Source organism: Echinops telfairi, unplaced genomic scaffold (genome assembly GCF_000313985.2).
Source record: "Echinops telfairi isolate 266 unplaced genomic scaffold, ASM31398v2 ScPeMD7_7424;HRSCAF=8462, whole genome shotgun sequence".
Classification (NCBI taxonomy): domain Eukaryota; kingdom Metazoa; phylum Chordata; class Mammalia; order Afrosoricida; family Tenrecidae; genus Echinops; species Echinops telfairi.
The window spans coordinates 7,391,476-7,408,694 of record NW_022111324.1 but is presented as its reverse complement, the minus strand read 5'-3'; the positions used below and the strand labels follow the sequence as shown (position 1 = coordinate 7,408,694).

Below are 17,219 nucleotides of genomic sequence, written 5' to 3'. Positions count from 1 at the left end.
AGGGGCTCCCAGGAAAGCCAGTGGGGAATTCTCCTCCCTTCTATAGGGGCTCCCAGGAAAGCCAGTGGGGAATTCTCCTCCCTTCTATAGGGCTCCCAGGAAAGCCAGTGGGGAAGTTCTCCTCTTCTATAGGGGCTCCCAGGAAAGCCAGTGGGGAATTCTCCTCCCTTCTAGAGGGGCTCCCAGGAAAGCCAGTGGGGAAGTTCTCCTCCCTTCTAGAGGGGCTCCAAGGAAAGCCGGTGGGGAAGTTCTCCTCCCTTCTATAGGGGCTCCAAGGAAAGCCGGTGGGGAAGTTCTCCTCCCTTCTAGAGGGGCTCCCAGGAGGAACCGATTCTACAGTGGGATTTTTGCTGTCGCTGAGTGCCATGCAGTCACTAGACCGTACAACAGAACACAGCCCTGCCGCGCCCGCGCCATCCTCACAATTGTGATGTTTCGGCCCCTGTTGCAGCCACTGTGCCAGTCCTTCTCGTGGAGGAGCCTCCTCTTTTCTGATGAATTTACCCAGCGTGAGATCCCACTGGTAACCTGGCCGACCTGCACGAGATGAAGTCTCACCATTGTTGCCTCTCAGGGGTCTTCTAGCTGCACTTCCTCCAAGCCAGGTTGGTTTGCTCTGCCAGTCCACGATATTGTCAGCATTTGGGGCCAACCCCATATTTCAAATGCACAGATTCACCTGCGGTCGCCCTTGGTCAGCTACCCCATGCGTACGAGGTAGATGGAAACAGCGTGGCCTGGATCAGGCGGACTCTCGTCCTCAGAGGGACATTCGTGCTCCTCAGCACGTTACAGAGGTATCGTGCCCAATACAACACAATGTGTCATGTGACTTCTTGAGTGCTGCTTCCCTGGATAGCGCATCTCAGCAAAGTAAAGTCCTCGACAACGTGCACCTTTCCTCCCTTTATCGTGCTGTTGGCCTTTGGCCCAGCTGCACGGATTATGGTTTGCTGGGGTTAAAATCCATACCAAAGGCTCCAGTCTTTGATTTTCAACAGCAAGCCAGTAGTAAGCTTGTTTATTTTTATTTGATCTTGTCCACAGTGATAGTGACTAAGAAGAGCTTCAAGGCCACGTTGGGTCATCCTTAATTTTTGTGTTTTTCAGTGTAATTTTGCATGAGCTAGTGTTTGTGTGTGTGTGTGTGTGTAAGAGAAAGCTTTATATCAAGAAGCAATTATGCATCAATAAAACATCCCGGCCCAGTCCAGATTAAGTCCATGAGTTCAATATTAGCTTGTGAATCTGCTATTTGCCCATGAATTCCTCTCAAGACTTATGCAACACATGCAATGACACAGGCCCTTGGGTGGAAAGTCTTATGGATCCAGTGGCAGCGGAAGCATCTCAATGCTGGCAGGGTCTCCATGTGCTCCTCCAACTCCAGGACTCTAGTGTAGCTCCATGTGTCTTGTCAGCAGGAATGTCTCACAGGGAGTGAGTGTGTGTCCCGCCTCCAGCAAGCTATTTATCTATTTAGCGCCTCCAAATGAGGACCTCAAAATGTGACCTGATTGACAGGCTAGTCTGAAATTGACAACAGATTATGCAATTCCCACAATTTATCTCTCAGACTTTTTTTCTTTCCTGGTTTTGAATTTTGTTCCTTATTTTCATCCCGTTGTATTCAGGGAATCCTATTGCGAGCCCTTTCAGGGTTGGCAATGGTGGTAGCCAGACACATCTTGTTCTGATCACAGAGTGCTGGAGGCTGGGCTTCATTGGTCCATTGATCCTTTGGACTAGCCCGTTCTTTTAGTCTTTGCTCTTGTTTTCTCTGGATGGGGACAGACCAGTTGCTGTGCCTTAGATGGCTGTTGACAAGCATTCAAGACGCCATTGCTACTCACCAACATAGGATGTAGAACCTTCTTTTTTTTTTTTTAAGTCATTTTATTGGGGCTCATACAACTCTTATCACAATCCACCCATCCATTGTGTCAATCACATTTATACATATGTTTCCATAATCATTTTCAAAACATTTTCTTTCTCCTTGGAGCTGGTGTTTTTTAAAGATATTGTTTTAAAGATGATAGCCCTGCTTTTGCTGGGAAAGCTAATTTTTTGGTCATACTGTAGTTTCTCCTCTTCCCCCATTGATCACTGTGCCCTGAAGACAGTGGACATCGGTCAGCCCCCTTCCTGAACCAAGAACAGCGCTGGGGACCGAGCTGAAGCTCTTAAGACTGGATGATCTGTTTAACAGCAAAACTGGAAAAGAAAACCAAGAAACCCGGGACACAAGCTAATGCCTGTGAAAGACAGCAGGTGGCAGCATTTCCCCTCCTGGTTAACCAGTGGGCACTCGGCAGGGCTCTATTAAACATGCTTTGGGTTGGGTCCTGGGGAGGGACATTTTCTGGTCATCCAGTGGGGCTGACTCCACCCTCTCAGGCTGGAGCAGGTGCAGGGAGAGGACCGGGATGGAGAGGAAGGGGAAGTCCCCATGTCGCTCTGTGCTTTGGGAACAAAGAGGCGGCCAAACTAGGTCCTCCCACCCTGAGGTCCGCCATGGCCGATGGCGTGGGCTAGAAGGAGATGGGTGGGTAGCAGCTTGTCCTGCCCAGCCCGGCAGTACTGTCCATGGGTTCTATTTCTATGAGCATTTCAAGGCCGTGAGAGGCTAGATCCCCAGAGGCAGGGCCCTTCTTTCTCCGTGCCAGTAGCCTGCCTCTTCCTTCAGCCTTTCCAGGTACTGAGTGGGTCCTGCAGACTCAGAGCGAGTGCAGAAGAGCCACTGGATGCAAATAGCATCGCTGCTGCTGTTTACTCCCTGCCATTGAGTTGATTCCGACTCCTAGCGACCCTGTAGGGCAGGGCAGAGCCGTTCCTGTGGGTTCCCAAGACTAAATCTTTACAGGAGTAGAAAGCCTCATCTGTTCCTCCCGAGGAGCAGTAGGTGGTTTCGAACTGCTGACCTTGAGGTTAGCAACCCAATGTGTCATCCATTTCGCCTCCATGAACCCAACACAGGCCCCTTCCTGCCCAGGGCAGACCAGGCCCCATGGTCTGTCTGTTGCTGGGTGTGGTTATGGAAATGGATAAGGAGCAGGCTCAGTGGGTGCAGTGACTTCTGGGCCAAGCCTCTGCATCAGGGGGCAGCTCCCCACAAGCGCCATCAGGGCTGTGGCCTCAGCCTGTCGCATAACAGCAGAGAGACAAAGGCTAGAGGGTGAAAGTTACAAGGAGGCATTGACCCTCAGGAAAGGGAAGTTGTTGCTACACTGCACAGGGTTGATAACCCCGTGAAACCACTAATTACGGTAGTGATGGAACGCTTCCAATGAAAAGACCTGCGGGCTACACGCGTGCTCCTTGGGGTTTGCAGCACAGACTCGAGTCCCTGTTCAGTGGATTGGAGGGTTTTGTTGGAGCAGACTCAACCAGGAGTAATTCTCAGTTTATCCGTTTCATCTGACGAGTTCCTGCCTACAAGCCTGCTCTGGATCCGCGTCCACCCTCGAGGTTTCGAGACGAGGGAATGCAGGCACCGAGAGGCTTGCTCAAGCTCACCCAGGAATCCAGTGCCTACCATCAGAGTGGCAAGTCAGTTCCCACTCAGAGTGCGCCCGTGTGCAGCAGATCCTCACACTGCCCGGGGCTGCACCCCCTCCCGATCATTGCTATGTCCGAGCCCACTGTTGCAGCCGTTGTGGCAATCCGTGTTGTCAAGGGTCTTCCTCTTTTTCTGTTAACTCTCTACTTCCCTGTGCCGGCTCCCCAAAAGGGAGGGAGGGGGAGGGGAGAAGGTGGTGGCAGTGAAACTTGGGGTCCGTCCTGGGTTGGATGGCTTGGTTTGGCACTAGCCCTCTGAAGCTGGACAGCGGGGCAAGAGCCCTCATTTCTATGAGCACAGCGAGGGCTACGGGGCTGCTGGAGTCAGGGTGGAGAAGTCGCTGGAGTGGCTGCAAGGAGACAAATGAGCCTGCAGGCAGCGCGTCTGTTACGGACCACGGTCTACAACACCAGAGCCCTCATTATGCTGGTAGTGTTGGCTATTTATATCCGAGGGCAGGGAAGCCTCCCAGTGTTCTGGTTCCCTTCCAATGATCCAGAACAATGGGGAGCCTTGACAAGGCTGCTGCAGGGTTGTGGGATAGTCCCAGCACCATCCTGCCTCCCACCAGAGCCTCCCTCGTCCCAATGAGTCTCATCCCAAGATCACACACATCAGCCCTGAGAAGAAAACATAAGGTAGCTGGCTCCGGGGCCCAGCATGCCACTCACATGTGACCCGGCTGCTTGGCTGAAAATGCCCTGGCTTGAGAAATGGGGAGCCCATCCTTGAGCAGGCTTGTCGAGGGAGCGGAGGGGACGGTCGCATTTTCAAAGCAGAGCGCTCAGGAAGCATCCCCCAAGAGGAGGTTGCAGTCCTGAATGGGAAATGGAGATGTTTCCTGTGCAGCTTTGAGGGCCTACTGTGTGAGTGCTTTCTCTGCTCATCCAGAAAGAAGAGAGATGGTGGACAGCTGCGAGCCGCAAGCCCCACAGCGCTTACCTCCTCACCATTCTGGCCCAGCTCTGCTTTGGGGGGGAACAGGGGGAGAGAGCAGGGCGGCTTCCTTCTTGTTGGCTTACTGGCTGGTGTCTGGAAGGAGGCGACAGACAGACATACAGAGAGAGAGAGAGTGCGTCAGGCCCAGAGAGGAAGAGGAAGGAAGTGGAAATGGGTTGGGGCAATGTTGAGGGAGGTATGGAGGAGAAAGACGGGGTGGGGTGAGGGCTTTGAGTGCTGTGGGGACCACACTTGGATCATGTCAATTGTTTAACTCAACAGCCACCCATCAGCCTTTCAGCCTCTCCGCTCCGCTCCCTCTCCAGCTCCAGCACCAGCGCAGCCACTTTACCTTGGGAGGGGCACCCCAATCTCCCAACACCTCCCACACCCAGCCTCCAGGCAGCAGGAGGTTCTTCACCCTTCGTGCTGTTCCTTCAGGGTCTTGAAAGGAACCCAAACCATCCAAGCTCCCTGGCATCGAGTCCACAGGACAGGGGAGGACTTCCCAGAGGGCTTCCCACACTGCAGCCCTTTACGGGAGTCTTCTGGTCTCCATGGGCCAGGAAGTCCCATCAGGGCCTGTTTTTTTTTTTTTTTTAAGAATCTGAGTTCTGTTTGCAGGGAACCTCTTCAAGTGGGACGCAGCCAGGCCTGGCCCAGCTGTGTGAGGGTGATGAACATGAAGATGAAGTGGTCTTTATCTTAAAAGGAATCCACAATGTAATTGCTGTCACTAAATGGTTGTACACGTGAGAAACAGAGGCGGAACTGCCAACAAATGCTATGTTACAGAGATACAGTGTCTCTACGGACACATGTGTGTGTGTGTCCTCTCAAGAAATGAATCCAGACGCCCCTCTCCACCAGGCAGGGCTTGCCTCTCACGGCCCCTGGCTCCTTGCAGAAGGCCTGGGCACAAGGCAGAGGCCATGGCCACATTCCTGGCATTCAGAGGGACCCCTTTCTGGCTTCTCTTCCTAATTTGGCAATTACCAAGCTTCCTCCTCTCTCTCCCCAGGCCTGACCCAGACTTCCCCTTCCTCCAGCCCCGCCTCCCAGAAGAGGGGCTCCCAGGGCCCCTGACTCACCTCCTTGGCTGCAGCTGCCTGCTCCCTAAAGCGCCCTGCCAGCTGGGCCACTGAGGGGGGTGAGGAGTTGTCCACATTGGCGTTGGTCTCTGCCGGTCTTTCCTGGCAAACCAAGGAGATGAAGCAGAGTTAGTTAGCAAGTGTGTCCTCTGGGCTTTTTCAGCCTGGCGACAGGCACTGGGTGACACAAAGTCCCTTGTGGGGCTACACACAGGAATGATGTGGCCATGAGGGGGTCGAGAGCATTTTGCAACTGGCTCCTGCTTAAAGGATTTCAACAAACAAAAGATGCAGTCAACCATGCTTGGTGAATACTGGCTGTGTGCATGGCCTGGGCCTGAGCTGGGTGTGTGTGTGTGTGTGCGCGGGGTGGGGTGGGGTTCTGCAGAGGAAGCAAATGGTTCCCTGTTCAACAGGGGTCTCAGAGGCTGTACAAGGCCCTCAAAGACCCTATCTGTCAGTGTAGAAGTATCTTGCTTTTGTGCAGGCGGGCTTTGAACAATGGGAGCTGGTAGAACACCTCTGGGGAAAGCCTTTTCACTGGAGGGCACTTACCACCGGTAAGTAGCAGAGCGAATATGCACTGCACTGATGCCTAAGGGATGTGAGGGGCGGGGAGCAGGGTGGGGAAGAACTGATGGTCGGGGTTCAGCCTCTGACGGCTCCGTGTCTGCTGAGTTCGGTAACCTCGGGTAAATGACTTAACCTTTCCATGGCTTGGCAGGGATGTTTGTAGCACACCGCACAAAGCTCTCCTGCGTATTAAAGGATGCACTCAGAAGTACTGGGACAGGGCCTGGTATAGACGTGCTTTGTAAGTGTGGCTGTCATTAGTAGAAGCAATCAAGTAAAAACAAACCAGCCTCCTTCCCCATCCCCCAAATCCAGTGCTATTGAGTTGATACTGACTCACAGCCCCTTATCTGTATGTGGTTTCAGACTGTAAATCTTTCTAGGAATGGACAGCTTCAGCTCTCCCCCAAAGAGTGGCTGGTAGGTTTGAACTGCTGATCTTGTGGCTAGTAGTCCAATGTCTAACCCACAGCACCCTTCAGGCCAGTGGCACTCTTTAAAAGAGCATTCTGAAGATTTAAGTGCTACCTCCACAGAGTCGGCACTGAGAGGGATGGGCCGCTTTCCCCTTCTCGCCCTTTGTGCTAACAGAACAGCACGCACATTCGTTTGTGAGGGCTGATGTCCATGCGCCTGTTCTCCACCCACTGCAGGGATCCGTTCATGGTGGGGTTCACTGTGGATCCGTGCCCGAGTGGAGAGGTCTTGAGAGCAGACTGTCCCACCTCCATGTGCCATTTGTCACCTGGGCACAGAGTGTGTTCACGAAGGCTGGACATAGTCCCCTTCCTTGGGCTTTGTCCCATTCTGTGGCCTCTGCAGCCCCCTGGTTGTAATAACATGTCGTTGTTGTTTTAAATATCCACTTGCAGAGCTAACAGACACCTGTGGGGTTTGGGCATCATGAAGAAGGCCTTTCTTACACAAACTGTGCTGGCCCTCTGCCACTTCCCCTTCTCAAATCTACTCCCAAGCTCGGAGGATCTGGGGAGCACTTTGCCTGAGAGGTATCGCTGCCTTCCCGGGAGCTCTCGGCTATGAAGACTGGGCATGCTCCCTACCAGCAGTAGGTGTGGGTCCCCACACAGCTCTCCGTCACCCATGCATGCAGGCGCGAATCCAGCCACACACACGCTTCCTGTTGTGGCTCTTGTCTCCTCAAGTCAGTTCTAGCTCACAGAGACCCGATGTCCAACAGAACGCAGCCCTGCCCGGGCCTGCGCCATCCTCATCATTGTTCCTGTGCTGGAGCCCATGGCTGCAGCCACCGTGTCCGTCCGTCCATCTTGTCGAGGGCCTTGAAGGCCTTCCCTGGTTTGCTGCCCCTCCACTCTGCCAAGCAGGATGTCTTACTCCAGGCACTGGTCTCTCCTGATAGCCTGTCCAAAGTCTCACCACCCTGGCTTCTGCGGGAGCTCTGGTGGCAGAGTGGGCTGCACATTGACTGTTCATCACAAGGTCAGCAGTTCGAAATCGCCAGCTGCTCCTCAGAAGAAAGATGAGGCTTTCTACGCCCATAAAGAGTTGCAGCCTCAGAAACCCCGGTCCTGTGGGGTCATTACGAGTTGGAATGAGCTCCATGGCTCTGAGGGATTTTGCTTGTTTGTAGGACACACTTCGCAGGCCCTCACTATTTGGCTAATGGCATTTCTAAGGTTTCTTATTTGTGACCTCCCTCCAAAGTAATGCCAACAGTCCCCTGTGGAGCAGGGGAGTGGCAGGCACACCCCCACCTGCCCCTGCCCCTGGTGACAAAGTTAATGAATGGAGACAAAGCTTTGTGACAGAACCGTGTTTAGAGATGAGGAAGAACTGATGGGCAGGGGGACTCCGGGTGGGAGCCGGGAGTGGGTTCTTCCGGAGGAAAAGGTAGACAGAGCCCTCTTCACTCTCCCTGTTCCCTGCTAACATCCAACCCCCCCCTTTCCCCGCCTACCTACCAAATGGTGAGTTATAAAGCAATCCACCTCTAAGACGATTGTGGCCATGACTGTACAATGGGTCTTGATGTGCATGAATCCCTGGATTGCATGCCATGGGGACGAAGTGCCATTACAACGGTTTAAATAGAAAAAATCCACCTCTACTCAAGACGTTAGCTTTCCCCATAAGGCTGGGGGCAGCCAGGGGACCCTTCGCTCAGTCCGGTTAGACTCCCTAGGCCTCACACCTGCTTGACCTTCGCATTAGCCGGCTTGGGTGGGGGGAGGGAGTGGAGGTGGACACCTAGTCTTCCTAGAGCCCAGGGGAGACGTCAGGACGGTGTGTGAGAAAATGAGGCATGCTGACGGGTCTGTCCATCTGCCCGACTTCCTGCCTCCATAACCGATCCTTCCTGCCTCCATAACCGATCCGTCACTGCTATTTATTGCCCGGGGCCTGCTGACGGCGCACTTTACCTCAGCTGCAGAGGCGCCAGTCACTGGTGGCACCGAAAGAGACATTCTAGCTAAAAATAGAGCTGTCCGCGAGTCCAAAAATGCCTCCTGGCTTCTCTGTCTCGAAGCCAGGCTTGGCAAGGAGCTCAAGAGAGAGAGTCCTCTGAGGCTTCTGGAAGCATTCAGCGGGGTTCAGGGAAGGTTTCAAATGGGTTTGTTGCCTGGAGCTCAGTGAATAGCGTTCCTTCCGACGGTCTAAGGGCTCCATAGTTTCTGTAGATCTGGCAAACTCACTCACCTCCTCTGTGTGGTGGTGGTGGGGTGAGAGTGGGGGTGCTCATCGCCATCATTGCCTTCTGCCAGCCGGTACACTGGAGCCCAGAGACAACAAGTGACAGCCAGAGTCACACAGCTGAAGCAAGTGCAAGAGGGGATCCTCTCGATCCCAACTCTGGCAGAACTTGTGAGTGTGTAGTGTGTTGAGAACCATCAAGTGCAATTGTTGGCCACTGGGCTGCACAGATAGACTGGAAGAGGTGCGGTCATGGGGATGGACAGGGGCCAGGAGTTCAGAGTGTGTGAGGCTTTGTTTGCCCTGATTTCTGTGAGCAGCTCTCCTGTACCAGCAGGTCCGGCTACGGGTGCCCTCTGCTGGGTTCAGCATGGGCCACTTCAGCCCCCAGGCCGGGAGGTGCAGGGAGCCTTCTCTGCAGCTCTCTCTTGGCCCGAGGCTGCCTTGGCAAGGTCCTGTAGCCTCCCTGGTCATTCTGAGAAGGACTTCAGTGTCCCTACCTGCCTCCAGCCTTTCCTGGGCCCCCTCGGTCTTCTCAGAGCATAGCGTTCTCTCTTTCTTCCTCACTTGTCCCTAAGGTGCTCAGCACCCAGCCCGCTAGGGTGCGCTCCTCCACCCTCAGCCAGCACAGCCTACCAGCCTTAGGGCCAGGCCACCTTCACCCAGAGCTTGCAGGCACCTTCGGCTCATGCCCTCAGGCCACACCCGGGGGCCAGGCCCTCCACAGTCTGCTCCCAGTCACTGTCACTGCTTTGATAGCTTGTCCTTTCTTCCTGGTCCAGCGTCCTGGCCTCCAGTCTGGTTTTGCTGGGCTCATCTCTCTTCGGGCCCTGCTTAGGTCAAGCATCTCTCTACAGATCAAATTGCAGACTTCGCTTCCATCTTCTTGGGTCCCCCTCTTGCTCACCAAGCCCTCCCAGTCCCAGCCTGGCTCTGCCAGCAAGCGTTGGAGACCACCGCTGTGGTGACTGACAGGCCGACTTTGCTAAGCCCAGAAGAAAATCACCTCTGGAGTTTATTTTTCAATTCTCTGGGACTTTTTTCTGGGAACCGAGGAGCTGAGGAGCCCCCTGTATCTGGGTGGCACGGAGGTGCCCCCCTCTGCACCCCCCTCCCAGTTGCCATACTGAGTAAGTACCATTTGGAGGCTGCCCACCGTTCACATAGAGGAACCTTTGTGTCCAGGTCAGGATTGGCTCTATCTACCTCCCTGGGCCTGCCCACCTCTGTTTTGCCACCCTGCTCCTTGGTCCAAGGACCGAGTGTCTGACAAGCTCTGGGCCACGTTTTAAGAAACAAGACACCCAGGATGCCTCTGGCCTGCAACTTGGGAGAAGAAGCAATGAGAAGTTTCTGTCTGGGGGCCTGAGGACCTTTGTCCAGGGTTCAAAGCAATGTCCTCTGCTTCCCACGAAGTCTCCAGTTAACATGCTTGTCGGCTAACTGAGACTAGAGGTTCAGGCCCCTCGCACAGCTGTGTGGGCACCCGTGGGTGCTCTGAAGAGCAACCAAGCAACCAAACCTTGCATCTTGTGGAGGGGCTGGCTCTTTGGGCCTGTTTCTGGTGACAGAACCAGTTGCGGCCACACCATCTCTGAATGATGGTCAGCCCACGTGGGTCCAGAAGAGAAGCGCACTCCACAGGGCTTCCCATGGCTGGTTTTCCACACGTAGACCACTGGGCCTTTCAGCTGAGGCAACTCTGGGTAGCCTCGAACCTCTAGTCTTTCAGGTCGTGACAAAGGCTCCCAGCAGACGACACAGGCAGGACCAAAGGCTGAAGGCCGAGAAGAGAGGGGTGTGCCGGGGGTATAATGTACACAGGGCAGGGCAGGGGGTCTGCCCAAGCTCATGGGGCCTCACGCGCCCTAGGGAGTGGTTGACACTTCATTCTGAGTGAAACGGACACCACTGGAGGGCACTGGGCATGGAGGGTTTTAAAGAAGGAGAGATGCGATAGGAGTTTTACACGCAGCAAGAGGCCGCGGGTGCCAGTGGGATGGAGGGCAGGGAGAGGGCTTGAGTTGGCGTTACCCACAGGGACACAGGCATTACACGTGGGGAGATCGATAGGAGGTGTGGGGGAGGGGAACTCAAGCAGAACTCCTGGGTTTGTACTCAAAAGCATTGTTATGTAATCACAGAAACATTTACGAAACAAAATCGGCAAGATGCAAAACTATTCCTTATCAATGTATATCCTCTGTCCACGCTGACACGCTTCTGGGGACAGTGCTCCCCGCTCTCTGACCCTTCCACAGAGACGTCTCTGCCCTCGGACTGATGCCACATGGAAGCGGCAAGTTGGACCTCCTCAGGGGATTCAAACCGTGTTCCTTTGAAATGTTCGGTGAGTGTTAACACTAAAAAGAAGTCTGAGAGGTGGGGGTGATGGGGGCAAGATCAGGGCTGTAGGGTGGATAGGGTGAAGTTTCTGGGGAAAAATTCTCACAGGACGGCCCTTGCAACTCTCGAAGAATGTGCAAGTTTATTGCTGTGATGGGAAAATAATTCCTCTGTGCAACTTTTCCTCACCAATACGATTTTCAATTTTCTTATAACCTTTTTTTTATACTAAGCTCCTGTGTCCTTCCAGAAAATCTATCAAGATTGCCCCTTCAGGATCCCTAAAAGCAGTTACCATAACATCCTGAGTTGATCTCTGTGCCTTGAATTTAACTGGTTCAGCAGATCTCCTTGGAAACCACTGTTTTGGTTGGACCATTTTTAAGGCACCCAGACAAGAGTGAGACCAGTGTGTATTCCCGAGAGAACTTGTCGACAGCCTCACTGATTCCAGAGACATGTGTCCACAGTTCTGTCTGGATTAGACCCATGCATGTATGAATTGGAACCCGAGGAGTGATGTTTTTGGACTCACTCTTGTCTGGGGAGCTTTATCTTGGGTTGGGAAGATTTTGGTGGGGGTGGGTAAGGAATGAGTAGCTCTCTCTTGTTCATGAACATTTGAACTGCCTCTGAGATCCAAATGGAGATGTGATAGAACGAGCCGAATATGTATATTCCAGCCTGGACTTAATAAGGCAGGTCCAGGATGGAAACAAAACTTGTCCCTGGTTAGAGACGAAGGAGTCCTGAGGGTGTCGTCCACAGCTCACTGAGCGGTGAAGCTCAAGGCCAGCGTTTGGAATGCATCAGGCACCGGATGGGAGAAAGTTGACGTGTTCTGCTCCGGGAAAGATGTACAGCCTTAGAGACGAACCCTCGAAAGCAGTTGCCCTCTGACCTGCAGGGTCACAATTGACTCGATGGCAGTGGGGGTCACCGACGGTGTTTGAAGTTAGGGGCCCGGAGAACATCAGAGGAATTACAGCATAAGGGTGAGAAGAGGCTCCAGGGCTGCGTTCAGGGCTGCCTCCTGACCAATACTGAGCTGGTTTTCATGGGCAGAGCTGACCGGACTACAGCTATGATTTCAATGGGAGCCTCTGAGACACTTGGACCACATTGCAGGTGACATGGGTCACGGTAGATTTCGTAGGCTTGGGTGACAGAGGCTAACACATTCTGGAATCCATTAGAACAACGAGCATCCTGTCCACATCTATGCTGATTTATTCAACAAACAATTTTTGAGTACCTACAGACAGAATGCATTGGGGTAATATTGATTGTGCTCAAGGAGTTTATAGATGGGTTTATGTGTGTGTGTGCACATACACACACATGGTGGTGGTGGTGGTGGTGGTGGTGGTGGTGGTGGTAGTGAGGGGAATGGGAATAAGATGAACAACAAAAGTAAATAAAGCAAAGGAATATTAGTGTCCAGTGGGTCAATTTTGACCCCGAGTGATCCGACGTGACAGAGTAGAACTACCCCATACGCTGTCCTTGGCTGTCACCTATGGAAGTAGATCATCAGGCCTTTCTTCCACAGAATCGTTAGGTCGTATGGTCCCCAACATAATCACGTGTCAACTTGAGGATATATGAATGAAGGGTGAGTCTAGCCTGTCGATCAGATCACAGCCTGGTCATCCCTTTTTGTGGGCATGGGCTTCTCATGAGGAGTCTGGGAGTTTTCCTCTCTTCCTCCCTGGAGGTGGGACACACTCTCTCTCTCTGCTTCATATTCCTGCTGAGAAGGCACATGGAGCCACGCTGATGGCAGCCAGAGCTCTGGAGCTGGAGGACCCACGTGGAGACCCACACCAGCACTGAGAAGCTTCCACTGCCACTGGACTCACAAGACTTTCCACCCACTGACCTGAGATCTTCCTGCATTTGGCATCTTTGCATGTGTTGCATGAATCTGAAGAGGAATTTATAGATTGGTATTGGACATATGGCTAATATCAGACTTATGGACTTGATCTGGACTGAGCTGGGATGCTTGCTTAATATAATTGCTATCAAGCTCTTTCTTATACACATAGGAGTGTCTCTGGATGTGCCTCTCTAGCCGGCCCAGTCTAACACAGGAGGTTCAAAGTACCAATCTTGTGAGTAGCCCAAGGTGTCACCATTTGCACCACCAGGACTCCCCAAAGAAACAGAGAAGGGTGTGTGTGGAAAATTATAAAATATTTCACATAATGCAAAAAAAAGGAGTCCCAAATATTCATTTCCTACGGACACATAAGCTCTAAGGATCTCAAACAGACACGTCGTTGGCCTCTGCGAGCCTTTCCCGGGGAAACCCAGATACGGTTCTCTACTCACACACTGACCTGAGTCCCGTGTCCCTCTGTCACGCCAAGGACTTCCCGCTTTCCCTCACGGCCCTTCAAATCAGTGTACTCAAAGCCTTATGCCCTTGAGGGCCTTCTGAGTGGAGGCCAGCAGGTTGGTGGCACTGTCTGGGAGGATGCCCAGGTAACCATGGAGCACAACAGAGATGGGAGGGAAAGGCTTACTGTGAATGCCAGTAGTCTGGGAGGTAATGGATTGGAACTTTTCAATAAAACCCATTAACTTGTATGAGAAAAGAATTATTTTGCATCTCTGGTGGGTTGGGAGTGCCTAGAGACAACATGATTTAAGTGGAAGAGTAACAATTCAAGGTCAGATCTGGGATTCAGTCTTACTTTTGACATAGAGTGGGTGTGGGATTCTCTGAGTCTCAAAAGCTTCCTTTCCATCAGCCTTTGCTCCCAACATATGCTCTAACTGAACAGTTATTAGAATGGAAGCGTGATATGCAGGTAACTCCAAGCAACATGCACGTTCTGGACTATGGCCATGATGCCTGAACAAAAAGTTGCCCATACAACAAATGTACAAATGCGCTTGACATGGTGGGGAGTGTGGAGTGGAGACTCCAAACCCATTTGTAGGCCACTGGAGATCCCCTTGCAGAGGGGTCTCGGGGAGGAGACGAGCTAGTCAGGGTGCGGTGTAACAACAATGAGAAATACAACTTTCCTCTAGTTCCTAAATGCTTCCTCCCCGCCCCCACTACCATGACTCGAGATCGACCTTGCAAGTCTGGCTAGACCAGAAGATGTACACTGGTACAGATAGGAACTGGAAACACAGGGAATCCAGGGCAGATGATGCCTTCAGAGCCAGTGGTGTGAGTAGCGATACTGGGAGCATGGAGGGAGGGTGAGTTGGAAAGGGGGAACCAATTACAAGGATCTACATGTGACCTCCTCCCTGAAAGCAGAAAAGTGGGTGAAGGGAGACGTCGGACAGTGCAATATATGACAAAATAATAATTTGTAAATTATCAAGGGGTCATGAGGGAGGGAGGAGCGGGGAGGGAGGGGGAAAATGAGGAGCTGATGCCAGGGGCCTGGGTGGAGAGCGGATGTTTTGAGAATGATGAGGGTAATGAATGTACAAATGTGCTTTACGCAATTGATGTATGTATGGATTGTGATAAGAGTTGTATGAGTCCCTAATAAAATGATTTTTTTTAAATGTGCTTGACATGATGGATGGAGGTATGGATTGTGATAAGAATTGTATAAGCCCCCAAAATTCCCATTTCCCCAGTACTTGGTCCAGCTGACTTATGGGAGAACGGAGAAACAAGGAGGCAGGGGCAGAGATAGAGACAGAGACAGAGAACTGGGACCCCTGGTAACCCAGAGCATATCCGTCCCCAGGGCTCCTCCAGGGAATCAGTGCACACTGCCAGGGAGACAGCTGTGACTCATTAGTGACCCCGTACAGCGTTTCCATGGCTGTCAGTCTCCATGGAAACACACAGTCTCATCTTTCTCCCTTGGAACGGCTAGTGGGTTTGAACCTCTGATATTTTGGTTAGCATTGCAATGCTGACCTGACAGCACCCTGAGAGCTCTTCAGAGCTACTCTTGGGAATTAGCAGATACCTTAGATATGACTCTAGCTATGGTATTGGAACTACTACTTTACAGGTTGCGAGGGTTTGGGAGATTAGAGAAGTGGTAGGCTGAACCACAAGGTAGACAATCCTCATCTCACTCCATCCAGTCGATTCCGACTCATAGCAACCAGATAGCACAGAGGAAAACAGGCCTGTCCCTAGGGGTTTCCGAGGCTGTTCATCTTGACAGGCGGAGAAGGCCTCCATGGTTTCAAACTGCTGACCTTGCCGTTGGCAGCGCCACACGTAACGCTATGCCAAAGGCAATATAGGAGGAAGGCTTGACTAGAATTGGTGGCTGGTGAGTAGCTACTGAGAGGAGTCAAGATGCTGCCCAGATTTCTGACTGGTTGGTGGGTGGGTGAGGGGAGAGGGAGGGATCCCAGGTCAGGAAAGAGGTGGGGCTTCAGCTGGGAGAAGGCAAGCCAGAGGAAGAAGGCTGCTGGAAAGGCTCAGTGGGCAGAGAGAGCCTGAAGCACCTTGCTTGGGAATGGTGGCATCACACACGCCTAGCGTTGTCTCTTGGGCCCCATTCCAAGGTGACAGCAGAGTTACTGGGAGGCGGGCAGGGTGAGGGAGGGCTGCAAAGGTGGCGCAGAGGACGTGAGCATCCTTAGTCCAAGCGGGGCTGTACTCTGCCAGTGCGTGCCCCCTGCTCCTTCCTTGTCTGGGCTACCAGCAGAGGGGGTGCGGACCCCGAGGAGGAGGCCTAGCCCAACCGGCAGCTCTGGAACAACTCTGGCTTGTTTATTGTTGCTGTTTAGGGGCAAGGGGAAGAGTGTGAAGGAAGCTTTCCTTCGTAGCTGACCTTGGGACTCATTCCCCTGTGCCAACCCATGCACGGTACCATCCCTTTCCCAGAACACGTGTAGAAACTCCCTGGTTTCCACCTAGGGACCCCGGGAAGGAAGGGTGGTTGGCCCAGGGTGCTCCCTCACAAGCCCTGGGGTACGCCACAGCTCCCTGGCGGCCCCACACAAGAACCCCTCATTAGGAGCCACTCTGGCTTCCCCGGTGGGAGTCAGGGAGCAGTGTGTGCATGCCCTGGGGTCTGGGATGTTTGTCCTTGGGCCGCAGCAGGAAGCGGAGGCATTCCTTCTAAGATTAGAACAAGTCGCCCAGGACCCAGGCCAGCCTCCCAGTCAGCTGCAGCCTCTCCTGTTACAGCGGCTCCCCTCCCCCGCCCCTCAGAGTCTCCGCTGCAGAGCACTTCTGAAACTGCACACCCCAAAAACAGGGGGGGCGGGGCTGGACCCCTCCGGGGCACAGCCCCGATTTAAGTGGGAGCAGCCGAGAGTGAGCGGGGAAGTCAAGGAAGACAATGTTCACAGATGACTTGTGGACCCGGGTCATGTAGCGATGAAAGAAAAGACAGTAATCCCAACAGCTCCAGTGTCCCAAGCACCTGCCACAGGCCAAGCCGCCCACAAATGTTGCCTCATTTACATACGCAGCACAACCCCATGAGGGAGTCGCTCATTGGCTGAAGAAACGGAGGCGCGGCGACATGCAGGACCTAGTTCCCAGTGACAAAGACCCCAAGCGGTGGAGGAGCCGACCCTCTGGGTATTCTGTCAGTCAGAGCTCCCTGCCTTACACAGGGACATGGGCGGGGGCGGGTCTGCGGTTGGGTGCCATCCAGGCAGTTCCCACCATAGTGACCCTGCCTCCGACCCAGCAAGACACTGCCGGTCCTACGCCCGCCACACACTGTCCTCCTGTGGAGAGCAGGGCGGCAGCCACTGTGCTGGTCCAGCTTGTCCAGGGTCTTCCTCTCTCGCTGCCCCTCCACTCAACGGCACATGATGTCCTTCTCTGGGGACTGGTTTCTCTGGACAACATGTCCAAAGGATTTGAGATGATGTGGCAGTTACATAATCTCCTGTCAACTTGTGAAGGGGTGGGGTCTAGCCTGTCAGACAGGTCGCAGCTTGATGACCTCACTGGGAGACATGAAGGAGAGTAATAGCTCACTGGAGGCCAGATACACTCTCTCCCTGCAAGACGTTGCTGTTGACAAGCCACATGGAGCTACGATGATGGAGCCAGAGCCCTGGAGCTGGAGGTA

General features: G+C 53.2%; 1 protein-coding gene across 1 annotated transcript in view; it reads right to left on the bottom strand.

The window, feature by feature from the left end:
* The window catches only part of RCSD1 (RCSD domain containing 1), a 21,537-nt gene extending 14,641 nt beyond the window's left edge, over positions 1 to 6,896 (bottom strand). Inside the window, exons 1-3 of the mRNA XM_045297954.1 lie at positions 6,891 to 6,896; positions 5,593 to 5,694; positions 4,505 to 4,594 (exon numbers count right to left, since the gene is read on the bottom strand). Coding sequence (XP_045153889.1) covers positions 4,505 to 4,594; positions 5,593 to 5,694; positions 6,891 to 6,896 — 198 coding nt within the window. The remainder of the gene's footprint in view (positions 1 to 4,504; positions 4,595 to 5,592; positions 5,695 to 6,890) is intronic.
* Between the last annotated feature and the right edge of the window lie 10,323 nt (positions 6,897 to 17,219).